This window comes from Balaenoptera ricei, chromosome 14 (assembly GCF_028023285.1).
Source record: "Balaenoptera ricei isolate mBalRic1 chromosome 14, mBalRic1.hap2, whole genome shotgun sequence".
Taxonomy (NCBI): Eukaryota; Metazoa; Chordata; class Mammalia; order Artiodactyla; family Balaenopteridae; genus Balaenoptera; species Balaenoptera ricei.
Window position 1 is genome coordinate 40,823,190 of NC_082652.1, and position 17,523 is coordinate 40,840,712.

Below are 17,523 nucleotides of genomic sequence, written 5' to 3' on the forward strand. Positions count from 1 at the left end.
CCCCTTTCCCATTCTTTTGTGTTGTCAGTTTTATTCTTCGGAAACTACTATTTGCCTAGTAATCTACTTATTTTCTGCCTAAAAAACGTTAAGACCTCCTGGGGTCTCTGAAAGCTAGACTGTTTGACCTCCTGCTGTTTGATTCTTGGGCGGACTGTTTCCAGGCTGTATGGGGTTTTGTCTCTGTCTGACCCTTGACTTGCCAGGTCTAGGAAGCTTCTCTGTTTTCAAGCAGCTGAGGTTCCTAGAGACCATTCTTAAGTCTCCTAGTTTAGATAAGGCCAAAAGTGACACTCTATGAGTGATCGTCAGCGCCATCTGCTGGTAGATGGTGCTGGACTTAACCTCTCCTGAGAGTAGAGTGCTTCTGTAGCTGCTGCGTAGGTAGTATTTGTGGAGAAATGTGGATCAGCCCGTGGGATCTCCAGTCTGAGAATGTAGGATTGATAGGGAGCTTGGGATTTTACCAGACCCTTCTGTCTGCAGGGCAGGGACACAGACCTGGTCCAACTCTCCTCTCTGGGGTTGGTCTGGACCCCTCAGGAGATTCCAAGGCTGAACCAGTTCTGATGGTTTGGGGAGGTCCTGACCTGCCTGAAGAATGCAGAGAGCTGAGCAGTCACACAGCATCTTCAGAGCAAGGCAGTTGTTTTCCAGAACAAGGTCTTCTTTGTATTACATTTTGAAGTTCTGGGAGACTAAGAACCAGAAATACTACTTATAGTAGAAGAAAACTTATGAAATGCCATTAATAACCAGATAAGAGAAAATTGTCTCCAGTGCTGCTGTTAAGTAGGATGAGTTGATGCTATTCTATTATCTATGAGTGTGATGAACCCTCACTGGCTTCTAAGAGCAAGGTTTAGGATCCAGATAAGGACTGATTTTCCTTTTAGGTAAGGACTCTGGCAGTAGACTTCAAAGAGAGTCTCATTAGGAAACTGTATAAGAGCCAACTTTCAAGTCCTATACCAGACATTCCTCAGCTTACCCTTCCGCTAAGGAAATGGTTGGCTCAAGTATGTGCCTTACACCATGATGGGGATGCAATTATGACCCCTAGTAGGCTTGTGGCTGTCTCAGCAAGGTGATCAGTGATGAGAGAGAGAGAGAAAGAAGAAGAGAACAGGGTGAAGGGCAGAGAGACAGGCTTGGGAGTCATGTAGATCATAAGTTCTGTTAGAGATATTCCGAATTTTAGACATCTGTGAGGCATGCAAGCAATAGCAGTTAGGCAATCAGATGTACAGACCTGGCCCTGAAAAGACAGGTCTAGGCTGGAGAAAAATATTTGGGCTCATGGGCACACCTGAATTGGAACCACAGAAGTGACTGATTGTCAAGGCAAAGAGAGTAGTGGGAGGAAAGAGGCCCTATTTGGGGTCCCCAAGCAACACTTAAGTGAAAGCTAGAGGAGACATAGGAATATGTCAGAAAACACATGGTGGAAAATGTTTGGGGTTTGAGGAAGACCCTACCTCTCTCCAACAGGTAGCAGTCATATTTTCAGATGATATTAATGATCTGTAGCTTTTCAGTTTCCATTTTTGCATGCTGGTTATAGATTGTTATAAAACAAAATCATGACAATAGCTAGCATTTATTGTTTCCTTCCTGTGTGCCAACCACTGTATATGATGTTTAACATGATTTGCAAGATTTAACCGTCATACCCGTCCTCGGAGTTGGATATTACAGCACTATTGTTCCTTCGGACTAAGGAGGCAGCTGAAGCTGAGAGCAGTCTGGAATTTGAGAGCATCCCTGGTTCCAGCGTTCTAGCTCTTCCCGAGTCTTGTGGTAATCTACATTGTTTCCATGCTCTAGGATCGCTTCATATCTCTAAATATAGAAGATGGCAGTCTCGTGGTGCGATACAAACTGAATTCAGAGCAACCAAAAGAAAAAGGAATTAGAGGCATCATAAACGACGGGAGAGATCATTTGGTATATCCTTCGAGTCTGTTTATTTGAATTGTTAAATGTTCTTAGTCCTTTAAGTCAGTGCTCAGAACCCTTTTCTATTACCAGATGAACTTATAGTTATTAACTGAGAGACACATCCTTTTAAAATCTGAACATTTTGGGCATGAAATATGTAACATCTGTGTGGCACAGATAAAACATGATTAATTTCAAATGCAAACATTTTGGGAATTCCCTGGTGGTCCAATGGTTAGGACTCTGCGCTTTCACTGCCGAGGGCACAGTTTTGATCCCTGGTTGAAGAACTAAGATCCCGCAAGCCGCACGGCACAGCCAAAAATAACAAAATAACAAAATTAAAAAAAAAAAAAGCACACATTTCTATTTAAGTGTTTTAATAGTATAATTTTATGCAAATGAGCTACTGCTCAGCGCCCATGTATATGTACCATGTATATAAATGAACCTGAAGGAAGGCAAACACATAATAGCTCTGAACCACTGTGAATAGGATTCTTTTATCTCTCATTGCTTGCTGATTCATCTCTCCTTTATTTCAGATTCTGATCAAAATTGGAAAAACCCAGAAACTTATGCGGATAAACGTGGATTCTCAAAGCATTAAAATTGAAGGTGATATATTTGATTTCAGCACATATTATCTGGGAGGAATTCCAATTTCAATCAGGGAAAGGTAAGATGATTTTTTTTCTTTTAAAGAAGCAGATCACCTCTCTTAAGAGTTATGACTGCTACTGATTAGTCTTTCTTTTTCTTAACATAGATTTTATTTATTTATTTTTGGCTGCGTTGGGTCTTCGTTGCTGCGTGTGGGCTTTCTCTAGTTGTGGCGAGCGGGGGCTACTCTTTCTTGCAGTGCGCAGGCTTCTCATTGCGGTGGCTTCTCTTGCTGCGGAGCATGGGCTCTAGGTGCACGGGCTTCGGTAGCTGCAGTGCGTGGGCTCAGTAGTTGTGGCTCGCGGGCTCAGTAGTTGTGGCGCATGGGCTTAGTTACGCTGTGGCATGCGGGATCTTCCCTGGCTTGAACCCAAGTCCCCTGCACTGGCAGGTGGATTCTTAACCACAGCGCCACCAGGGAAGTGGTGGGGTCTACCTTTTTTTAATTCTAGCAAAAAACAAACACAAAGAATTAACTTTTCAGTATTAACAGTGTTAGCCAACAGAGTAAAACAGGCTGTGAATACTGGATAGCGGAACTGGCCATTTGAAAGAGGCGGTGGGGGGGCAGGGGGGGAATTGTGTGCCACCCCCCCATTGTCATTCCTGGGAGGAGAGAATCCACGAGGAGTAGGCTTGGTGTTGACAACACTGCCAGTAAGAACAGGGACTGTGGCCTGGGGCCCTTGAAGACACAGAGGAGAGTGCAGGTAGCCCCCTGGCCTGACAGGTGGCCCTGGACACTGAAAGCTGGGGCCACTCCTTCAGGAAGTACCTCCTAGGATGGAAGGCACATCTGTATCACCCACCCCCTTACATTTATTGAGCATGGACTAGGGGCCTAACTGTTTCTCGGATGAATGAATACATGAATGAATTAAATTACTTTGAATGGATGTAAAGCTTAATCTGAATGAGAAAAACGAACACCACTTTGAGGATACATTTAAAAATAACTTTTACATTTTATTAATCTGTTCGCATCCTATAAAAAAGGCTTTTAGATAGCTGACAATGATGTGTGTGGTACAGCCTCATGACTAAGCTAAGAGAACTCCCAAACATTTGGTGATGCTTACTTTCATACGAGATCTGAGGTGAGTTAACTCTTGCTGTTATTAGTCAGTTGGAAGGAGCACTAGGTGTGATGTATGAGGTCTTGTGCAAAGGCGCTCTTTCTTCTCAATTCCTAATATGTTTGAGCAGCTGTCCAGCCTCAGGACGGAGGCGCTAATCTTTGTGTTACAGTCATTAGGGGTTGCCCCCCAAGACAGAAATGCGTGTGAGAGAGTTCAGCACTTCGATAGAGTTTGGGAGTGAATATCTTTACTCCCTAGATTTCTTGAAGTGGAAGGGACCGTGCAGATCATGGTATGTAACCTCTGAACTTTAATGAAGAAATTGAGAGCCAAAGAGGTGATATTAATATTTAATATCATCAGTATTAAATAGCAATTCAACCATGAATAGCTAGTTATGAATGGCCAATAATCTTGGTTTTATTCAATTAAGTGTAATAAATAGAGTAACCTCAGGTAGCACCATGGCACACATCTGAGGCTATCATTTATTTGTTCATTACACAAGCACTCACTGGGTGCCTAGTGACATCAGGCAGTGTGGTCGGTGTTGGGATGACAACGACGAACAGGGCAGAGCCTCAAGTATAGTGGAAGGGAGACAGTAGAATGAGGCCAGTGCCATCAGAGGGGAAGCTCAGGGTGATAGAAGGCCCGGGGAGGGAACCCACCCAGTTGGGGTATCAGGAAAGTGGTCTCTGGCTAGACCTGAAAGACACTGACATATGAAAGTCAACGTATGTGAGGAGATAAGAACCGGAGAAAGTGTGAACTCTCAAGAGAACACCATGAAGCAGGCCAGGGATGCCACACATGGCTGGTGTGGGAAGCAGGGGCCAGACCGCAGAGGATCTTGAAAGTCACAGTAAGAAACCACTGGGGACTTCAGCAGAGAAAGGACATGATCAGATTTGGGTTTTCAGTAGCTTGTTCTGGTGCAGGGAAGGAGATTGGATTAAGAGGAAAAAGGCAGAGGCAGGTAGAAAGGTTGGAAGATGAGTGTAACAGAGGTGAGAGAGGCGGGTGGCCCGACCACAGAAATGACAGCGCAGATGGGGAAAAGGAAGTGGATTCCCAATATACTTAGGGCAGTTGATGGGCAGTGCTAAATGGTTGCTTGGGTTCGGGGAGCACTCAAGAGGGATACCTGGGCTTTGATCTAGCGCTTGGACAGATGGCCAGCACCAGCAGAGAAACAGGTCAGTGAGTTCAGTCTCAGACAGGCTGAGTCCCAGGAGCCCAGGAGACAGCAGGTGGAGATGCCCAGAAGGGGTTGGACAGAAGGCCTGGACCTTTGCAGAGAAGACCAGGCTGGAGAAAGGATGAACGAAGCTTGGGAACAGGTGGCCATTGAGGTTAGGCGGGCAGGTGGGCTCCCAGAGCCGTGAGGGATTCTCAGTGGCAATACGAGAGCCACTGGTTGGTGGTTTGCCTCTGTGTGGTGTCAGCAGAAGGTCCACAGACAGCAATGTGGGTGACAACTAAGCAAGGTTTACTAGAGGAAAGTAGTGGGTGAGGATCCAAAGAAATGGTTCTAGTTTCGGCTCAGCCACCAAATAGCGGGGTGACCTTGGGTTAAGTCAACACTCAACCTTTCTTTGACTTTTTATCTCTGTCCATTAAAGAAATACACATGGATATCGTTATACGTATATGTACAGATAGACATGTAGAATTTTCCTAGTCATTTGTTTTAAGGTCTTCCAAACAGGGACTGTTTCCTTTTTCTGGCCAAGTTTATACTTCGATTTTTGATTCAAACCACGATGACATGGAACGTACAGGAGATAGAGGCCAATTGAAAGATTTCACTGAGCTTTTACTCTCTCATAAGTAACATGCTAAACAACATTCAGCTGTTTCTGGCCCTGCTTCATACCTCTGGTGCCGTCCTTGATGGTTCAGAGTCCTGAGAACCCCCTCTGACGTGGGTCACAGAGGATTTCTCCTGAGAACCCAGCAATTCTTTCAAAGGAAGGAGATGCCCCAGCCGCTGGCATTAGTGGAAGACAGTCAGTGCTTGAACCTAATGTGGAGAGAAGCAAGCCTCGTGTAATCTCTAAATACAGTAGCTTTGACAAGAGAGCTTGTGGGTGTGGTGTTTTCTCCTCTCTCCCTGTAGTGTACCTTCTGGGAATGGGGACCCAGATCTTGGAATGCCTTGTTTAGGATTACAGTCAGAAGTCACAATCTGTTAATCCCATCTGCTTCCCATGAGAAGAGCAAATCCTCCCTAATAATGCCAGAGGGCCTCAGACCAACAAGAAATACTTCCTGCGGACCTACATCATTGCATCACAGAGTATAATAATATAACATTAACATGAAAATAATTCAAAAAGTAAACATCAGGCAAGGATCTGTTGGGCATTTACTGATACCCAGCATGGAGTTTGGGATTAGATTTTGCTCTTATGCTCTCTGAGATCTGCCCACGGCAGGTTGAACCTGGCTAAGCCTTTGTGAACCGATTGGCCCATGGTGTGTACACATACCCCAGCGTACTAACCCATTCATACCACAGCCTACACTCCTCCGCAGTCATGTTCCTCTAGCAAGTGTGCTCAGACCCAGAATCCTGGAGTAAACGTGGAACTCTAGGCCCTCAGATGAGCCAGAGTAACGAGAACACATCAGAAAATAGTGGAAATAAATCTTTCCTCTTAACACCTCTGCTGTAGATAACTGTTCCTTAAGGAAAGAGTCGGGATCATTCCAGTGCTGTGGGTACGCAACCGTATAAGCGTAAAGAGCAAGGGCTTCAAGTCACACAAGTTTGTGCGACACGCTGTCCACACAGATCCCAGTGCTGCCCGCTTCCTGCTGTATGACTTCGTGCAAGTCACTTAACCTTCCCAAGCCTCCTTGTACATCTGTAACGTGGGCATAGTGGTGGTCTAACTCTTAGAGTGGTTGTGAGATTCAGAGTAAAGGAGTTAGCACAGTGCCTGGCACATGATAAGTGCTTAATAATGTCAGGTAAGAAAATATCTCCCTCGAAAGGTTATTGTGAGGATCAGGTAATAGTACCTTGCACAAAACATGCGCTCCATATCTGGCGGTGGCCTTTCTTTCCCCTTTACTCTTCTGCCACCTTATTCTTCCTCCAACCTATGCTTTATGGAAAAAAGGAATCAGGAGATGTTGATGAGTCTAAAACATGTTGAAACCCAAGAGAGAATGGATCTAAATATATATCTAAATAGACAAGCTCCAGCAATGGATATCAACTTTCCTCCTTTCCTGAGGCAGGAAGCCAACTTTATAAAATAATCAAGCTCGTGCTGTAATGCCGGTGAGGATTCATTTCTTCCTTTTCCTTTTAATGAAATTTAATTTTATGCATATTACATGTAGCTCAACTCTTTATAATGAATGGAATAAAAATGAAGGAAAACCCCTTTCCATTTAGAAAAGTGAGCTGCTTTAGGGATTTATAATGAAGTCAGCTTTGTGTTTATCTTAGTACATCATCTGCTTAAGAAACACAAATATTTGCCCGGACTTCAGTCATTTCACGTGTGTGAATGTTTTTATGTGACGTCAGCTCCAGACAGATCCAAAAGTCAAATCAAAGGGGAAATGTCAAAGCAGCCACGTAGGAAGAGCTGCTTTAGAAATTGCTTCGTTATAATGATGCACTGATATGGGGATAGTTACAGACTCTGCCATCTCACACTGAGTCCTTGCTCTGTACCGGCTACCACTTGAGTGTGTTAACGCGTAATATCTCATTTAAACTCAGGACAACCCTGGGAAGCAGATTACCACATTCGCATTGTATAAACGAGGAAACAGAAGCACAGAGAAGGCAGCAGGGACAGGACTCAAACCCACGCAGCCTAGCTCCAGAGTCCGTGGCTTCAGAGCAGCACCTCTTAGAAGCACCTCCTGAGTGCATGTTCATGACCACATGCCACGGAGGGTTCCAAGCACTTCCCGGATGTTAACTTGTTTAATCCTCACAATGACCTCTTGCCCAGCTTGCACAGTTAGGAGGTGGAGGATACAGCAATACGAGGCCAGACAATGCTTTCCATTGTTCCAGCTTGGCACTGATTAAATACCAAGCTACATTTTTCATAATTGACTAGGACCAAAAAGTAACAGTTTGTTTCTTCTGGGTTTACAGTGGCTGACTTAAACGTGGACAGGAAAAAAAGAGCAAAAAGTTTTCTACAGTATTTCTGGCTCTTAGAAGTTACTTATTAGGTTATTAATATTGAATATATATTTATATAATATTTATAGTATATTAAGTTATTAATATACTTTTTTAAATTTTATTTATTTTATTTATTTTATTTTTGGCTGCGTTGGGTTTTTGTTGCTGCGCGTGGGCTTTCTCTAGCTGCAGCGAGCGGGGGCCACTCCTCATTGCAGTGCACGGTCCTCTCACTGTGGTGGCCTCTCCTGTTGCGGAGCACGGGCTCTAGGCACGCAGGCTTCAGTAGTTGCAGCACGTGGGCTCAAAAGTTGTGGCTCACGGGCTCTAGAGCGCAGACTCAGTAGTTGTGGCGCACAGGCTTAGTTGCTGCACGGCATGTGGGATCTTCCCGGACCAGGGCTTGAACCCGTGTCCCTTGCACTGGCAGGCAAATTCTCAACCACTGCACCACCAGGGAAGCCCCTATTAATATACTTTTAATTCATGATGCATTACCATGACTCCGGGAGGGGATGGAGGAGCAATTCCAGATATTGTACATCTTCTGTGTCTCTATACCTTTTGGGGACACTGGCCATTCTTCTGTCAACATTGTTGTGTTCACTTTTAAAGCTGAGAATGCAAATCACACAGAAAGGAAATAGATTTCCCTAACATCACAAAATAAGTAGCATTCTAGAAATCCCATGAGAAGAGATAACCGTAAAACACGTACTTGTTCGTGGATGAGTAGTAGTAGGGAATGAGCGCCGTATTTCAGCTCCAGTTCCCCGTCAAGCCTGCTGTGGTCCATCTCTTCCTTTTCTCGAATCCCACATCAGGTTTAACATTTCTACACCTGCTTTCCGAGGCTGCGTGAAAAACCTGAAGAAGACCACTGGTGTCGTTAGACTGAATGATACTGTGGGCGTAACAAAAAAGTGCTCGGAAGACTGGAAGGTAAGTGAAGAGTTCAAAACCGTGCAGAGGAATGCTCCCCAGCTAACCCGTGCTTGGCATTCGTTAACACACCAACTTTTGACGTTTTCTGGTAGCACACAGTGTTACTGTGAACTGGTTCATTTATTACACTCCCCACGTACTTGCAAAACCTCTTTAGGCTTGCATATTAAATTTTTAGGAAAGTAGGAATACCAGCTGTACACACAAAAACGTACAGATGATTGGTAAATTATCACGCAGACAAGCAAACTATTTCTTCCCGTGGATCACATGGATTGGTTCCAGTGAGGTGACATAGGTTAAGATACTGTATTTCAGCCATGACATGATTATAGTGCCAGTAATTTATTCCGTGTTTTCGTTTCAGCTCGTGCGATCTGCCTCATTCTCCAGGGGAGGGCAGTTGAGCTTCACCAATTTGGACTTCCCGTTGCCCAGCCACTTCCAGGCCTCCTTTGGGTTTCAGACCTTTCAACCCAGTGGCATCTTATTAAATCATCAGACAAGGGTATGAAATATTGCATGAATACTGAACAAGATTTAAACCTGACTCAAGGTTTGATGTCAAAAATAATAGAGGGATTTTGAAAGTAAATTTGTTAGGCATTTTATCTATCATCACACAGTAAATGCTATTGTGGATTTCAACCATGGAAGCTGTTGCCCGTCCTGGGGTAGGTCCTAAAAGAAATCAGGCTTAGAAAATACATTATAGGTTACAGAATTGAATTTGTGTGTATTCATGAACTCATTTTCATTCTTTTGGGTATATTTTGTGAGTGAAGGTGAATTAGAACTGTTCTAAGTAATAATGTAGCTTTAATTTTTAGATCTAAGAAAAAAATCAGAATGTACCCCCATTATTCCTTTGTTATTCCACAAAAGGTAGCTCTTCAGATTCCTTTTTTAGCAGCAGCAGCTAGTTGGACAATATTTACATCGCAGAATGGGAGAGAGTAAGGTCCTTTGCTCTTTGTTCCTGTACAACAAGCCACAGAGATTCTATAACTTAAGAGGATTTAGCCGGTGTGGTCATGTAGGCGTAAAAGTCAGCTAATACTCAGAAATCGCCTGGTGGAACGAGTGGGATTTTAAAATAGAAGTAGAAGTAGGACACTGTTCTTCTTGGATTTGTTTCTTCAGGATTGCCAGCACAACGGACAACTAGTATATGTTGAAAGGAAGGACGTAGCTGCCTCTGTGGTTATGTCGTAGTAGAACGCTTCTCCTCTCTTGCTATCTTTGTTCATCAGGAGTTCGAGATCTTTTTTTAAAAACAAAACAAACAAAAATACCCCTGAAAAAGCACATGCCAACATTTAGATTGTGAGAGTGGCTTTTCCATCAGAGCAGGATGTTTTGACCCAGCTCTTTTGACACACACTCCTTGTTTCCTCTACCAAGAGTGGGGACACTTAGTACCCAATATACAAAATGGTCCAAAACAGGGGGAAGAATGGGCTTAGCAAAAGATGAGATAAAAAAAAAAAAAAAAAAAAAGATGAGATCAATCCTGGACAATGCAGGGACCCTTCCAATATCCTAGGAACACTGCCCTCAACTTCTTAATGGATTAGCTAAGGAATACATTTCAATTAGCCTTCTTTTATCCAGTTTATAATGAATATTGCCAATTGAAAAAAAAATCAACATAAAGTGTAATTGACAATGGCTACAACCACACACTATAAAAATTGTTTTAGGCTAAAAGCTCACTGACGAATCACATCTGGTTGAAAACTGCAAAAATTGTACCTGGTAGGAAAAAAAATTAACAAAATTAAAATGACAACTGCTAAAACTACACACATTTTTAAAAATTAAGAATTGACAGAAAGAATCAAATCATCTTGCCAAAATTTGGATCTTCAGAGTTTGACATTGGAAAATTGAACCTCCTAGAAATTAGGATTCGAAAGTAAAAAATTCGTGACTGAAGAGAAGCTATTGTTGTAATCATCTATGAAAAAAAAATTGATGAATCAAGTCTTTGTTGTAAAAATGTATTCAGAAGAACATCGATGCTGATGAAAACAACTTCAGCAAAATGAAAGTGAAAATAGGAAAATTTAGAAATATTTTAACTGTTTTGTATAATTGATGGAGAAATTAAGGGACTTCCCTGGTGTCCAGTGGTAAAGAATCTGCCTTCCAATGCAGGGGATGCGGGTTTGATCCCTGGTCAGGGAACTAAGATCCCACATGCCATGGAGCAACTAAGCCCGCCATGCCACAGCTACTGAGCTCACACACCACAACTACAGAGCCCACGTGCCCTGGAGGCTGCGTGTCACAACTAGAGAGAGAAAAACCCGCAAGCCACAACTAGAGAGAAGCCCACGTGCCGCAACGAAGAGCCTGCGTGCTGCAACGAAGACCCAATGCAGCCAGTCAATCAATCAATCAATCAATTAAATAAATAAAATTAAAAAAAAGGAATGCCTGGATCAATTTATTTAAAAAAAAATTGATGGAGAAATTAAGGTGGTTTATGAATGTAGGTCCATAAAATGCTTTTGACAGATTCATCAGTGTTGGAATAATTTGCTTAAGATTTTTATATTCATAAACATGGAGTCCAAATATTCAAAAATAATCTTTAGATCAAAATAGCAAAGTCAAAACATTGGGGTCAAAACATCCTGTGTACCTAGTTTTGATCATATATTCAGTATTAATACATTCATAATCATTAAATGCAGATGGATTGCACTGATGGGTACATTCTGTGATGATTTCAGGCAAGCAGCCTACAGGTCACCCTGGAAGATGGCCACATTGAACTGAGCCCCAGGGACAGCAGCAGCCCAATTTTCACATCTCCACAGACGTACATGGATGGTTTACTGCATTACGTGTCCATAATAAGCGACAACTCTGGGTGAGTGGAATGGCTCTTCTGCCAGAACGCTAAGAATTTTACTTTATTTCGTTTAATGGAATCTTCTAGTATCTCTTCTGAGAAATATTTGTCCTTAGCATTGACACTATTTTACTAGTAAATCTTGGCCTTCTTCCTGGTTTTGTATCAATTTTCTCATTTAAAAAATCAACAGTTGGATGGATAAGTAAATTGAGGTACATTCAAAATGGGAGAATGAAATGGGAGAATGAGAATGAAAGATCTACAATTGTGCACGACGACACGGATAAACCTTGCACTAAAGGCCAAGCGAAACAGGTCACATGTGAAGGAGTTTGTCTCCCATGCTTTCATTTATACAAAATTCAGAAGCAAGCAAAATCAATCTATTCTATCAGAATTCAGGATAGTGGTTACTCTTGGAGGGGGAGGAAAGCTAGAGATGAAAGGGAGCCCAGGCGGGGTGCCTGGGGTGCTGGCTGGTTCTGCTTCTGGCGATGTTGGTGTTTTTACATTTCAAAGATTCATTGAGCTGTGCACTTAAGACGTGTGCTTTCTGTACATATACAGGCACACCTCGGAGATATCTGCAGGTTCGGTTCCAGAGCACGACAATAAAGCAAATGTCACAATAAAGCAAGCATCACAATAAAGCAAGCCACACAAAATTTTTGGTTTCCCAGTGCATATGAAAGTTATATTTACACTATACTGTAGTCTGTTAAGTGTGCAATAGCATGATGTCTTTAAAAACACCCAATGTACATACCTTACTTAAAAAATACTTTGTTGCTAAAAAATGCTAACCATCATTTGAGCCTTCAGGGAGTTGTGACCTTTTTGCTGGTGAAGGGTTTGAAATATTGTGAAAATTACCAAAATGTGACACCAAGACACGGAGTGAGCAAATGCTATTGGAAAAATGGTGTCAATAGACTTGCTTGAGGCAGGGTTGCCACAGACGTTCAGTTTGTAAGAAACTGCAATATCTGCAAAGCATACTTTTAAAATGAAGTGCCATAAAACAAGGTGTGCCTGTAGAGTACTTTAATAAAAATGTTATGTGCAAAAAGAAACACGTGAAAAAATTTGAAATGCTCTTTAAAAATAGTTTAGTGAGTTATTTCAGGTAAAAGATTTTGAGTCTGAATCAAAGACACTCAGTTGCCCCACCTGGCAAGAATCGTTTTCCCCAGCTGTTCTCACTCCTGTTTTGTTTTCCTCCTCTTTTTTTAGGCTCCGGCTCCTCATTGATGACCAGCCTCTGAAAAATAACCAAAGGCTGCCAGGCTTTTCAAATTCCCAGCAATCCCTGCGTCTGGGCGGGAGTTATTTTGAGGGCTGCATCAGCAATGTTTTCATCCAGAGGTGGGTGCCGTTTTCTGTGCGTGTACAGCTGATGAGAATGGCTTGCGACCCAGGGGACTTGTCGTGGCGGGCTGCACGCCGCTCTCATCCCGCTGACTTTCAAGATGCCCTCTTTGGCACGATCCACACATTAAAAGCAAACTAACTGAAAGCTTCTGGGCTCATCCTACCTCCGTAAGAGCAGCCTTGGAACACAACCTTGGAAAAGGTTTAATTAAAATTTACTTTCAGATTATGGCCCTTTTTAGATAAGAGCAAAACTCTCCCCTGGGCAGAGGGAGAGCCCAGGACTGGTCATGAGCCTTAGGCAGCCTGTTAGGAGCTTGTGAGCTGCCATCAGGGCTCAGCGATAATCATCAGATAAAGTAGATTTACCCATGAGATTTTCCTACTGAAATGCAGTGAGATAAATCCTTCCACAAACTCACTTCTGAGGTTTCCTGTTGTTCACCGTCATTCTAGGTCATCCGGTGTCTGTGTTTGTCCTCTCTGCATATTTCATTTTCATATTTCTATGTGGCTCCCATTCCAAAGACCTATAATATTCTGGCTTTGCTGCAACACTGGCTGTTCAAGGCAATAAAAGTTTCCCAGGGCCTTCTGCTGGCGAGGCACGGTGCTGGATATTTAAGGGAAGGCAGAGGTGGGTACAGCACATTCTCATCCGCTATGAGCTTAGTATTTCCTCTAGATATCCTGTACGGGGAGGAGATGAAAGTTTACCCAGAAATCAGGACAGTAAGAATGTGTAGTTTTGAAACAAATCCTCCCTGCTAGTGTGTCTTCCTTGATATGTCAGCGTTCGTTTCTGCCCTCATTCCAGATTATCAGAGAGTCCCGAAGTCCTAGATTTGGCCAGTAAATCCACCAAGAGAGATGTGTCCCTGGGAGGCTGCAGTTTAAACGGATCACCTTTTCTAATGTTGCTTAAAGGGTCTACAAGGTTTAACAAAGCCAATACTTTCAATATCCACCAGGTGAGTATCAAAAAAACCTTACCCTGGGTTTTGCTTCTTTCCAGATGATTCTCATAAGAGAGTCCTGCCTCACCGGAGATGTTGGGGAGGAGGAGGGAGGGGAGGGAGGGATGTAGGTCACCTGATCCGGTGGTGGCCAGTGCCTCCAGGAATAATGGGTCATCAACAGTTGGATTACACCGAAAGATTAAAGTGGTTTTTGTTTTAGCTTTTATTTTGTATCTTGAACGTTTGACAATTTTTGCAGTCATAGAACAAATAGAACCTTGACTGCGGTTTCTCAATGTCTGCAGCTGATGTCTTGCTCTTTTGACACTTCTGTGTCTCCAGCAAGTACAACGATTGTCTCTAGGATACAGGGCTCATGACCCTTCTCCTGCCCACAGACACTCCTCTGCCTGCATCCTATGACAAGATATACACATGCCCCCAGGCCTTGCCAAGACCAGTGTGGCTTGACCTTGACTGCACATTAGAGACACCTGGGGAGATTTTAAAATCCCAGTGCTTGGGTTGCATTCCACTCAATTAAGTCAGATGCTCTTGGGGTAGGTCCAAGTGGCAGGAGTTTGTAAAGCTCCCCGGTGATTCTAGTGTGTAGAACTAAGAGAGGCTGAAAGGAAATGAAATTCCTTGTTTGGAGGAGTGGAAGCTTTGTCATACATTGAACACAGGGTTAGAACTTAAAAAATTCCTTGTTCTGCCTGAGGTCTACAATGTGACCTCCCCATATCTGAGGTTACAATTAATATGATTAATGGATAACACTGAATACCTCCAATGTGCCAGGTGCTACGCTGAGCTCTTTAAGTGGATTTTCTTACTAAATCCACACGTAACCGTATGGGAGAAGTACTATTACCAGCCACATCTCACAGAAAAGGATGCTGTGGCTTAGAAAGGTGAGCAGTTTGCCCAGGCTCCCCCAGATGGAAGGCAGAGTTGGAATTCAAACCCAGGCAGCCTGACCCCAAAGCCCAGGCCCTCTCGAGAGCAATGCACTTCCATTCAACCCACTTTTCACTTAACATCAATCACATGCTGCTCGTCTGCCACTGTTTCTCCTGCTGCACAATGATTTGGGGAGATGAAGAGATAGTACATAAAAAGAAATGTTTTATGCTATTAAGAAGAAATATGTTTCATAAATCCCAAAGGGTTGTCATTTTACTCTTAGGAAAAGAACACCTTTAGACCTGCCCCCTCAGGAATGAAGTCATAGATTCATTTTTTTCCCTGTAAGGCTGAGAGTTACTGAGAGATTAAATTAGCACAGTGATGGTGGAGATGGAGCGAAGGAATGGATTCAAAGCTATATAGAAGCTGGAATGTACCAGACTCATATAATAATTGAAGGTGGGCGGCAAGGGAGAGGTGGGAGTTAATATAATTCTGAGGCATCTGGATAGATGGAGAAGCCAGTTATGAAGAGATGAAAAGGACAAGCCTTTGGAGGGAACGAGAATGAGTGGAGTTTGTGGCATATTGAGTGACAGGTGCCTCAACCAGGTGGAAAGCTGGTGGGAGACTGTCAGGTGTCTCTGGGGGCCTCAGCAGAGAGAGTGGGACTGGGGCTATTGATGTGGGAGCCCCAGTGAATATACTGTGTTTAATGTTCTCCCTGTTCCGTGCATGCCCCCAGATCAGGTGGAATAAGACATTAATTCTGCCTCCAAAAGCCCAATAACAGAGACAAGGCAACCAAGCTTTGTGGTTAAGTACTGGATTTTGGTGTCAGACTTCCTGGCTTTATCACTTACTACGTGTGTGATCTTGAATGATTATCTAACCTCCCTGTGGGTCTATTTCCTGCAGCGTAAATGAGGATATAGAACAGTAATATCTCACGGTGTTGTGAGGGTTCAATGAGGTAATAAATATAAAATTCGTGGCACATGGTAGGCGTGCAATAACTATTAGCTGTTATCATTATTATACACACTAGTAACCTAAGTGAAAGGGACAAAACATGCTACAGGAGTGGTACACCAGGTATTTTCCTGCTACAGAGATCGGGGGGTTCCTCTGGAGGAGGTGATACATAGACTGGGTCTGGAGCATGGGTTGAGTTTAGATGAGTGAATGTTGTTGCTATGTGAGCAGAAGCCCAAAGCTGGGAGGCAGGGTGTGGTGGAACTCGCAGGTATAGATGCTTTGCATGCATTCTCTCTGATCTTCACAAGCCTTCACTCTCTCTTTCAGTTCCCACCACACCCCTATGAGAGCAGAATAGAATGCCAACTTTACACGTCAGGAAATTGAGTCTCAGAGAGGTTAAAAGAAAAATTTGCCCAAGAGCACCCAGTAAGTAAACTGTAGAGTCAGCATTGGAACTCAGGGCTACAGAATCCCAAAGAATGTGCTTTTCATAGTCACTTGCTCAGGGGGAGGTAAGCTCAGAGTCGCATGCTGCAGCCGGATCAGACAAGCCTCAGATGGCCTGATGTAATTTTGACATTTTTTCTGTAGTCAGTGTGAAGCCATTGAAAGGAGTGCTTTAAGCCATGTTTAAAGACTAATAAACTGGCAGCAGCCTATAGAATGGTTTGGCCTAGGAAAGTTCTACAGACGTGGCGTCAAACTGGCAAAGTACTGGAATGGTCCAGGCAAGACAGTCAGCAGCCTGACTTTCAGGTAGAGGGACTGGGAGTGAAAGGGAAGGAGTGGAAACAAAATATGTCCAGGAGATGAACAGTAGGACATGGAAACAGAGCACGTGCAACAGGCTGGGTAGGAGGGTGTCCATGATGACCAAGGTGTGAGGCCTGGGTGCCTTGAAGGATGACGCTGCCATTAAGAGAATTAAGGAAGAGTTGGTACCAAGAGTGTCTATGAAAACTGTTCATCTTGATGTTACTGCTGCTGACACGCAGGAATCTTTCAGGGAGGGAGTGGGCCCCACTGGTGTGAGCCCCCGGCAGGAAGCTCCTGGAGGATACAGGTCTGGCTCTGGTTTTAAACAACTCACTTAACTTTCTGGTGATGGAACATCTCCACTCAGCAGATAACTGGTATTAAGTCTGCATCCCGAGCACCCTATCCAGGAATCTGGTCAGGTTGGAAAACCTGATCCTGAAGGAATCTGAATCTGTTAGGAAGACTTCAGCTGCTAGGGCTTAACCCTCTGTGGGGATCTATAGTGTCACATTAAGGGACAGCTTGAGGATGGGTGTGCTGCAGGCCTGGCCCGCGGGACTGGTCTCTGCTTCCCCACAGCCATCCTGGCTCCATCCCACACAGTTCGGGGCTACGGACAGGACGTTTCCTCACCAGAAGCACAGATCTGTGGCTTTCTCTCTCCTCTGGAAGGAAACGTTTCTCAGAGGCCCCGCCCCCTGACCACCTCTTTTTTTTTTTTTTTTTTTTTTTAATTTATTTTATTTATTTATTTTTGTATTTATTTTTGGCTGTGTCGGGTCTTCGTTTCTGTGTAAGGGCTTTCTCTAGTTGTGGCAAGTGGGGGCCACTCTTCATCGCGGTGCGCGGGCTTCTCACTATCGCGGCCTCTCTTGTTGTGGAGCA

The 17,523-nt window shown here is 43.6% G+C and overlaps 1 protein-coding gene across 6 annotated transcripts in view; it reads left to right on the top strand.

The window, feature by feature from the left end:
• The window catches only part of LAMA3 (laminin subunit alpha 3), a 241,734-nt gene that overhangs the window by 209,401 nt on the left and 14,810 nt on the right, over positions 1-17,523 (top strand). For all 6 annotated transcript variants that reach the window (XM_059895307.1, XM_059895308.1, XM_059895309.1 and 3 more), the window contains 7 exons: positions 1,828-1,947; positions 2,487-2,620; positions 8,673-8,790; positions 9,161-9,301; positions 11,535-11,674; positions 12,893-13,024; positions 13,848-14,001. In XM_059895307.1, coding sequence (XP_059751290.1) covers positions 1,828-1,947; positions 2,487-2,620; positions 8,673-8,790; positions 9,161-9,301; positions 11,535-11,674; positions 12,893-13,024; positions 13,848-14,001 — 939 coding nt within the window. The remainder of the gene's footprint in view (positions 1-1,827; positions 1,948-2,486; positions 2,621-8,672; positions 8,791-9,160; positions 9,302-11,534; positions 11,675-12,892; positions 13,025-13,847; positions 14,002-17,523) is intronic.